Genomic DNA, 9,687 nt, shown 5'->3' with positions numbered 1-9,687 from the left:
TAAAGAGCAGTTGTGCCCCTTAGGAACTATACCGACCATCATAGACTGAATGTGTCCCCTTAACATTGAAATCTAATTTCCAATGTAATAGTACTTGGAGGTAAGGTCTTGGGGAGGTAATCAGGTCATGAGGGCAGAGTCTCATGAATGGGATTAGCATGCTTCTAAGAGGCCAGAGAGCTAGCCTGCCTTTTCTGACATATGAGGACACAGCAAGGTGGCCCTCTGTAAACCAGGAATAGGACACTCACCAAGAGCTTGACCATGCTGGTACCCAGATCTCAAACTTCCAGCCTCCAGAACTGTGAGAAATAAATGTTTCCTGTTTCAACCACCCTAATCTATGGTAATTTGTTTTAGCAGCTCAAACTAGGACACCTGGTCTATTAGGGTTCCAGAGGAACAGAATCAATTGGGTGCATGCATATAGAGAGAGAGCAAGTTATATTAAGGAATTGCCTCATGGCATTGTGGAGGCTGGCAAGTCCAAACTTTGTAGGGCAGGCTGGTGTAGACTTGAAATTTAGGTATGATATGATGTTTCAGTTTTGAGTCCCAAATCCACAGAGCAGGCATTTGTTTGCTGGAGCTTATTTTTGTCTGTAGTTGTTGGTGTTTCCATGTTGCTGGCTTCTTCCGCCTCAAATCTGCTATATATGAGGCAAAAAAAAAGCCCAGGGAAAAAAACAAAGGGTCATTGCCTGGATCCTGAGGGGCCTAGCCAATCTGCCTTCTTCTGATTGTTTTATATATAATGTTTAGGGTTTTTAGTTTTACTTAGTACAAGGAATAAGGAAAAGTATGTCTACTCCATCTTCCCAGAAGCAGAAGTGTTCAGACTTTTTTTTTAAATGTAGTTGAGTTTATTTCCTTTTGTGGCTTCCGAGTTTAGTGTCACATTTAGGAAGACCTTCATGCCAAAGTCATTAAGAATTTTTTCATGGTTTCTTCTGGAATTGATAATTTTTTTCACATTTAAATCTTATCCATTTGGAATCATCTTGCGATTAAGTAGTTTTATGTGAGTTTATGAACTAGCTAGCTACATTGCCCTGAATTGATCAATTACACAGCTACCTGATTTATTCTAGACAAATTAAGATCACCATTTAAAAAGATGCTTTTATTGATTTATAAAACTAGAACTTAGTCCTTAAAGGCCATAGAAACTAGGCTAAGAGCCATCTTTTGGCGGGGGTGGGGGCAGAATCTCCTGTTTATCTGCTAAAGTAATTATTATGAGAAGAAATTTGCTTTTTCCAAAATTAAGATCTTGCTTTTCATCTATGCAAATGATGCTTTAATATCGTCTTAGTTTACATAAGCATGCATTAATCTCTATACAATTTCAAGCAAATACGAGTTTTTCCAAAATAAACATCAGTAAAGAGATGCAAAACACCTTGTACTGAGCTTCTTTTCCAACCAAAATAACTATAATCTAATCCAAAACTTGATGTGCCTTTGTACTTTTTCTAAGAGCATATAAATCTCAAAAATTTTAATTTATGTGCCTTCATTTTCCTTTGTTATATTTACATATATTTAACTCTTGAAATTTGATCCCATTTGTTTTCTAGTTGTCACAAGATATATTACTAATTCTTTGTTTCTGATTTATAGAAAGCCAGATGAGAAATTTGCTCATGTAACCAAACCCCATAAACCCAGTGCAGAGCCCAGTGGATTCAACATTTTTCCCTCCTTTTATCCCTCTCTTGTCTGTGTCTGCTCAGTGGCTACATTCTCTCAGGTACCTCTACATGTCAGCTCTAGCAGCTCTGGAACTGAATCCCTGTAATTTATAATTGTCCCAAGGGAGAAACAAAAATAAACATCCTCCCTCTTTGGCTTCAGGAATGTAAAATTTCTGAAAAGTATTCTTATTGGCCTAGTTGTAAACCATGAGAACTGGAAGACATCTACCTCCCACTCAAGAAGGGGACTGATTTGCTTCAGAAGCAGGGGAGATGATCCTGAGAAGATAAAAACACTGCAAGAACATCTACTTTAAGAATTTCTATTAAGTTTAATATCCAATAATATTAAAACTCTAGTAAACTCATATACATCATGATGACTAAAATCATTCATCTTTTTAAGAGCCTAGGGATTATCTGCCACATCCTGTAAAATAATGGCTTGTCTTCAGAGCTCTGTTATTATCTTACATCTGCAGAGAAACTACAGTGATGGTAACATATTAAGAGTGTACAATGTTGTAGTCAAAACTACAGACCTTGTTGAGTTCCAGTTCTGTACTTTTGGATACATTAGTGGACCTCTTTTAGACTTTAACCTCCTTATCTGCGTTATAGGGATAAAAATAAAGTCTACTTCATGGGGTTGTTGTGAATATTAAACAAGATAACTTCAGGGATACAGTAACTATTATTACCACCTATTGGATCAAAAAGCAGAATCCAATTTCCTAATAAACCCACTGGCTAATTTAATATTCTATTACATCTGCTCTAAGTATAAGACATATTGGAATAGTAAGACTATTCTTATCCTTTAGGTCTATTTTTGTTTGAGAAAAGTTTCTTGATGGCACATTGAAAAACAAAACAAAACAAAAAATGGGTAACACCTGTTTTGATGGTGTTATAATGGAAACATCTATTTTTGGTTATTTATGACAAAGGAAGGGAGTATAATGAGAACCAACCTCATTTCTCTTAAACCCCATCTTCTGACCACCCCTTTCTTGAAATACATCCATGGAAATTTTGATATTGACATGGCTTTATATCTAAAGTTCTCTTTGTCAAATTGGAAAGTTACTATTAATGCCAGTTGTAGCTGTGTTAAGAGTTCTGATTCATATTAGCATTCATTTCAATGAAGGGAAAATTACCTCTACGTTGCCTCATCTCTTGACTTTCCTATTCCCTTCTGCTGTTTCATAACCTTCCATGCTATGCAAAGACAGGGACCATGATGATACCACACACCCAGAAAATAATGAGAATCAGGGAACTCAGGTTAAAAAACATACTTGTGGAAGAGGAAGCCCTGGGAGGACTATTTTTCTGGTCAAAGATAAATGTTTATCAGTGTGTAGATTGAGGTACCTTGATGAGTGAAGGGAGGCTCGTCATGATTGACAAGTTCAGGTAAAATCTGCCTGTAGAATTCCTACCCATTTAACACTTAACTGTGATTTACTCACATGAAGTCTTCCTAGAGCAGCATGGTACAGGGTGTGCAGAAGATGTATGTGTTGGCACTGGGAGAAAAGTAACTGAGTGTAAGGAAGAGGAAAAGCAGCAAGACAGAAAAATCTAATCAGTGAAGTGAGGCGAGAATTCTAGTCATTTTGATTTGCAATTGTGAATATTAAAATAATTATACTGTGTTCTCCAGTATTTGCTAAGTTTCCTAAAATGTTTTAAGTTCTCTAGTATTCCTTTAATATTTGCTACCCTCGAGAGCTAAAAACTATTAAACAAGGTGTGAGGTGGCTATATCAGTAGGCACAATTTATTTTACAAATCAACACAAGAAACTCTGAAACACAGCACTATCTTCAGATCTCATACTCTAGCTTTATTTAAATACTCAGACACTAAAAACTGATGCCAGGACAGTCTATAAGTGACAGTTACAAATCAGTTTGTGGACAGGAAGAGCCACATGAAAAGCTTACAGGAAGGTAAAAGCCTTTCAAGTGGAAAATGGCACATGAGTTAGTCTTATAATTGTGGACACAGTATGTTTAGCCTTTGTTTAATTGACAGTTTCGTCAGACATCTTTTTAAATGCACATGCTGAGATAACTGTGGCTATGCCTTAGTTCCTCCTGGGGAATTTGACATTTCTGAAGGTACAAAGACTGTAGATAAAACACCACTGCAGGAACTATATAAAGTTCAGGCTGCTCAGGATAAATTCTATAGAAAAACTACAATTAGCTGAACTATGGCAAAGATACTTTAACATGTAGCTTTTCTTCATTTCATTGCATCTTTTTTTTTTTAAACATCTGTATTGGAGTATAATTGCTTTACAATGATGTGTTAGTTTCTGCTTTATAACAAAGTGAATTAGCTCTACATATACATATATCCCCATATCTTCATTGCACCTTAATAAGTAGAACTTCACTATTGTAAATGCTATTTATATGCATTTTATTTACATATAAGTTATGATTCTTTTAACTACCCATCTCTATGGCTATAAAATTTTTCTTTCCTGAAAATCTCCTCTCTCCTACAACTGTTCTGCTTGCCTCTTTGTTCCCTAAAACGTATATTTCTTCTTTAAAAGGTGATTTATTTTCCTTTGAGAACAACTGCTGGGAAGCCTGCCTCAGAAAGGGAATAGAAATGTTTCTCCTATATTTTGAAAAAAAATTTTTCTCCCTAGGAATATGTGACCAATTATTGAACAGAATCAGTAGGAAATTAGGGCTTGGTAGACAGAGCTTTGCTGGAGAGCACGTATTCTATGAAATGTGGAATCCTGCCACAGTACCATGCAGGTGTGGAGGCAAGGAGGACAGTCTCGTGAATTTTCCAGCTGCCTGCCAGGGTGAGGACTGTCCACGCTGGCACTTGCTCCGGCTCTTACTCCTCGGACTGCTGTGGACCTACAGGAGCATCCTGTAAGCATTCCAGCCCAGCATCACTCTGAAGAGATTCTCTCTCCCCTTCCACAGAATCTTTAGGATTGCAGTCCTCCTGGGAGATTCCTGTTTCAGCCTCCGGCTGCTCTTCATTAACACAGTTAGAATTGACATTAAGTTTGCCATCTGATAAAAAGAAAAAAAAAGAGTCATTTTGTTCCTACCGTGTGCTGGACACTCTTCTAAGTACTTTATGTGTATTCAATCATTTAATCCTCATAACAACCATGAGGCCAAGTATTATCTCTATTATCATTTTTTACAAATGGAGAAACTGAGAAGAGAGGGGTTTGTTAACTTGCTCATAGTTGCACAGCTAGGAAAAGAACAGAACTGGCATTTGAACTCAGGCCTTGAAATCAGGATTGCTGACTGGCAAAATCCACATTCGAATACAATTTTGCCATGAGTTAGCTTGACGTGCTTGGTTAGGTAACTGCCTGTACAAGGCTGTTTCCTTATCCATAAAGTGGTGCATAATAAAGCCCGTCCTACATTTGTGGAGAATAAAGGTGTAGAATGGTGTGTGATACGGGCTGATGTCTAACAACCAGGAGTTCCCATTCTACTGACTGTCCTCCCATATGGCTTCTCTAGTACCTGTCAACATAAAGGATATACAAGTTTGGTTCAGAAAACAGGAGAACGCACAGCAGTCAGAAAGCCTGACTATTCTCTTAACAATTTATTTCTAAAAATTTAATTTTGTATGAATTCAGCTTTGTACCAATCATCCATTCCCGCTAGTAGTGTTTCTCCACCAGGTGGTAAAATGGACACAGTCCCTTGAGGGGTGGAGATGGACGTGCTTAGTGTTAGAATCACCTGGGCAGTGTTTTCAAACTATCACCCCCCAGAATGTGCTATATATCCTCTGGGTAGTGTGGGCGGTTCTCTTCTCCAATATATGAATCATTGCTCAAGCAACTCACTGTTCCTGATGAAAATGAGTCACATACTTACTTCAGGAGGGAGGGAGAGGAAAAATAATATGGAACTCACTGCCCTCACACTTGTAGAAATTTAATTTGTTCAAGTTAATTTGTAATTTATAGATTTACTCTGTAATTTCACCTGAAGTTTCATAGTTAAGAAATTTAAAGGCTTCCGACCTTAAAATTTTTGGGTAGCCATTAGGGGAAATTTAATTATTTTCGTATTCAAAGACCTTAAAATCCTTTGTGAGCAAAATATAAGTAACAACTCGTTAAGAGTGCATGGTTCCAGGGCAGTCTCATGAGTCATAACGTAGAATGTGGAATAAAACATATTTCTCAGAATCTTTTTTTAAAATTTAATTTAATTTATTTATTTTTAGCTGCATTGGGTCGTTGTTGCTGTGTGTGGGCTTTCTCTAGTTGTGGTGAGTGGGGGCTACTCTTCATTGCAGTGTGCGGGCTTCTCATTGCAGTGGCTTCTCGTTGTGGAGCACAGGCTGTAGGCGCACGGGCTCAGTAGTTATGGCACACGGGCTCAGTAGTTGTGGCTCGTGGGCTCTAGAGCACAGGCTCAGTAGTTGTGGCCCACGGGCTTAGTTGCTCCACGGCATGTGGGATCTTCCCAGACCAGGGTACAAACCTGTGTCCCCTGCACTGGCAGGCATATTCCTAACCACTGCACCACCAGGGAAGTCCCATCCTCAGAATTTTATGTCTTTCATTTTCTAGTGATAGCTGGCTGACTACAGTCTTGTACATTATCCCAGGGACTCAAAACAGGGATACATTTAAGCATGATCCTTATGTTGGTTAACCCCAAGCTTCCTTGGTCCCCTAAGACTCACTTCCTGTGTGTCCTGTGTTAATATCATTGATCCTTTCCCCACTGACCAACAGTATGATCTTGGTTTTTATACACTTACTGTTCTCCTCTTCACTCTTTTCTTTGGCAGCCTCCAACTGTTGCTTCTCATAAATGTCCTTGAGACTCTTACAGATTTTCTTATGTGCAAACCAATGTGTTTTCTGGCAGGTTTGATCGCAATATATTACCTGAAGGCAATTGTACGTTTATTTTCAAGAGGTGTAATTGCACAATTTTTCAATTATGACATTCAACCAAGTACTGTGCTGTAAAAACGTTAACTTTTCTATGCTTTATTTTAAAGGACCTCCTGCTGGTCCAAGGAGGATGAGAAACACATGGAACACAAGTGCCCCAGCCAACCCCAGACATGAGAGAAAAAATAAATGATTGTTGTTTTAAGTAAAATATTTTAGAGTGTTTTTACATGTGGCAATAGTTAATCAATATAGATGGTCACATTTAATTCTCACAGCTGTAGCCCGATTTCACACATAAGGAAACTGAGGCCCAGAGAAGTAAGTAATTAAAGGAAATGAAACTGGGAAGTAGGTTATAGCAGAATATGATAGGTTACAGAAGAATATGCTGAAGAATTTCAACCTTAAAAAACAAGAGGAAATTAACATAATCTATAGGGTAAAGTGAATGTATAGACGCATGCATGTGGGTGACATTTGTATGTAAGAAGAAGCCATTCAGATATGCCCTTTATAAAGATAATGCTGACAGAAGTGGGTAGTAATCCAGAAAGCTTAAAGATTGGTAACAGTCAGAAGGGAGCTGTAGTTTTACAAGGAAGAGTTGATGAAGAGATTGTAGTTAAAGTCAACATCAGAAGATTTAAGACTGCATATTTAGAACTGTTCCATTGTAGGTTCTCATATCTGCACCAGTCTCAGTCCCCTATGGATAATTTTTCTCTTGTTTTCTCATATTCATTCATTTATATTCTTTCCTTTTTGGGGGTAGTCAGCATAGAAGCTGGGCAGCCTGTGAGTTTGACAGAAGGTAGAGAGGACACAGAACTACATTTATCCTGTAGTTCTCTTCCAAAATTATTTTAAAATATCAGATGCAATACTTTATATCTAATGGATTAGAATTTATTAGAAAACAGACATCAACTATTATATTTATAGAATATTAAAACTCAATTATCAATTTGGATGAAATCTAAACCAGATGTCAATGAACTGAAAAGAACTTCATTCTTACCATTTTGCACACTGAGCATCTTTTACTTGCTCCTTTTTCTCCACAGGTAGTGCAAAATTCAACATCCAAGAAACCCACCTGACCAGTGATGGCCTGGGTAAGTACAGAGAATGCAGTGGGATCAGAACCCTACAGTGGGTTAGAAGAGGAGGAAAAAAACCTCTGAAATCACCATTGAAAGACACAGAGAAGACACGTCAAGAACAAGAGACAAAATTATTAAGGCGAGAGACTGCACAGATGATGACAAAATGATAGATGCCTTTCTGAGTACACCTTTTTCTATACAAAGTACATGGCAGGTAAGTCATGGATGCAAATATTCAGAGAGAAAAACATTTGCCTTATTCTAGAATAAAAGTATTTTTTCAATTAGGATTATTCAGTAAGCACACAAAGATTTCAGATATATGATAGTGAGCTCAGAGTGGAATTTCCTTCTGAGAATTAAGACAATATACATATTTTGAGGGACAATTTATAGGGTACATCACAAATGTTTATATTAATTCTTAAAACTTTAGTGCAATTTAAATGTTTTAAAGACTTTAAACTATTTACTTGATGCTGGTCTGCAATTCTAATAGTTAAAAATTATCACCGTTATTATTGAAATGTTCCAAACTCTTAAAATTAAAAAGACATAGATGTGATTGCATTAGGGTATTAAGAAAAACCAAAAATATGAAAATTATCATATGGCTACTGAAAATCAGAATGGCTTGCTAAAGAGGATTTATGAAATTTTTTTACATGGGAAATTATAAGGGCAGATATTTATCTGCCTGGGATAGTGCTATTATGACCTATTTGAATGTTTATCAGCCTAGCATAGTACTATTAAGACCTATTTAGAGCAATTACAGGGTATTGAGCTCTCTTACCTGCTCAAAACAGTTCTTGTTTCCGAGTTTTTCAGATTTGCTTCTTTATTCCCAACTAAATTTTTGCAAATTTTCATAATTTAAATTTTCATTTGCATTTACCTTTTCTTCCTAAGTTTATTTGTTTTAATATTATCTTATCAACTGTATACAACAGAGCTTTACAAATACCACCTTGGAACATTGTTTTACACTGTACTCATTTTGAAAACCGCCTTACTCCTCCTGAAAACAAATGATGACTGAACTTCCTTTCACATTCAAGGGCTGAGAATTCTCTTTTGGAATGAAGATAGTATAACAGTGAGAAAAAAAGAGTGAAATAAAACCTCAGGTACTAGATATAAGTTAATAATTTCATAAGGAATGTATGTCTATGGCAGTTGTGCTCATAAGAGAACTTGTTAAAAATTCAGATTGATCTATACTTTCTAAATTAGAATCTCTAAGGATGTGGTCCATGTACCTGCATTATTACAGGTAATTCTGAAACATACTAAAAGTTTGAGAATTACTGATACTTAAATGTTACAATGAACACTTATGAATCTATAAAGTTATTCTGCCTTAAAAGTAGAGTATTTGATCAGACAACAGTCTGGCCCACAGAGTATGATATATTCAACAGATTTTACAACAATTACATGGTTTTTTTTTTTTTTTTGTAAAAGTGACTGAGACATGTTCAAAATCTCCCCCACAATAGGGCTTTTGTGGGAGTCAGAAAACAATGAGATTCTCACAGATGTAACCGGAGGTAAAAGTAAAGGATTTTTTGCTAGAAGTATGGCTGTTAATGTGAACTGTTGCTTCAGAAAAAAATTGACGGTACAGTAGAGTAACCACATGAAATCTTTCTTGTCACAGTTGAATGACAAAAATTCTTTCTTGCTGTGCAAAATCTTGTCATCTACTTTGTTAAATAAGAATCTGTTTAGGCACCAGAGCTCCGCCTATAGAAGACATTCAGCCTAAAAACGAACAGGATGCTTTATTCAATGTATCCTATAAAATCAGAGACATTAGCTAGCCTTCCAGATGTTAAAATATACACTGTCAATTGAGAAAGCAAAATATCTTTAACAGTCATCATCTGTTACAATGCTGGAGCAGCATTTCTTAAGTGTAGCCATGCCTCACACTTCCTGC

The 9,687-nt window shown here is 36.7% G+C and overlaps 1 protein-coding gene across 1 annotated transcript in view; it reads right to left on the bottom strand.

The window, feature by feature from the left end:
- Positions 1–4,574: 4,574 nt before the first annotated feature.
- Positions 4,575–9,687, bottom strand: part of ANKMY2 (ankyrin repeat and MYND domain containing 2) — a 35,430-nt gene continuing 30,317 nt past the window's right edge. Inside the window, exons 8-10 of the mRNA XM_007469026.1 lie at positions 7,655–7,783; positions 6,495–6,624; positions 4,575–4,759 (exon numbers count right to left, since the gene is read on the bottom strand). Of these exons, the coding sequence (XP_007469088.1) occupies positions 4,575–4,759; positions 6,495–6,624; positions 7,655–7,783 (444 nt within the window). The remainder of the gene's footprint in view (positions 4,760–6,494; positions 6,625–7,654; positions 7,784–9,687) is intronic.

The sequence above is a fragment of the Lipotes vexillifer genome, unplaced genomic scaffold (genome assembly GCF_000442215.2).
Source record: "Lipotes vexillifer unplaced genomic scaffold, Lipotes_vexillifer_v1.1 scaffold623, whole genome shotgun sequence".
Lineage (NCBI taxonomy): Eukaryota > Metazoa > Chordata > Mammalia > Artiodactyla > Lipotidae > Lipotes > Lipotes vexillifer.
This window is presented reverse-complemented; position numbering and strand designations above follow the sequence as displayed.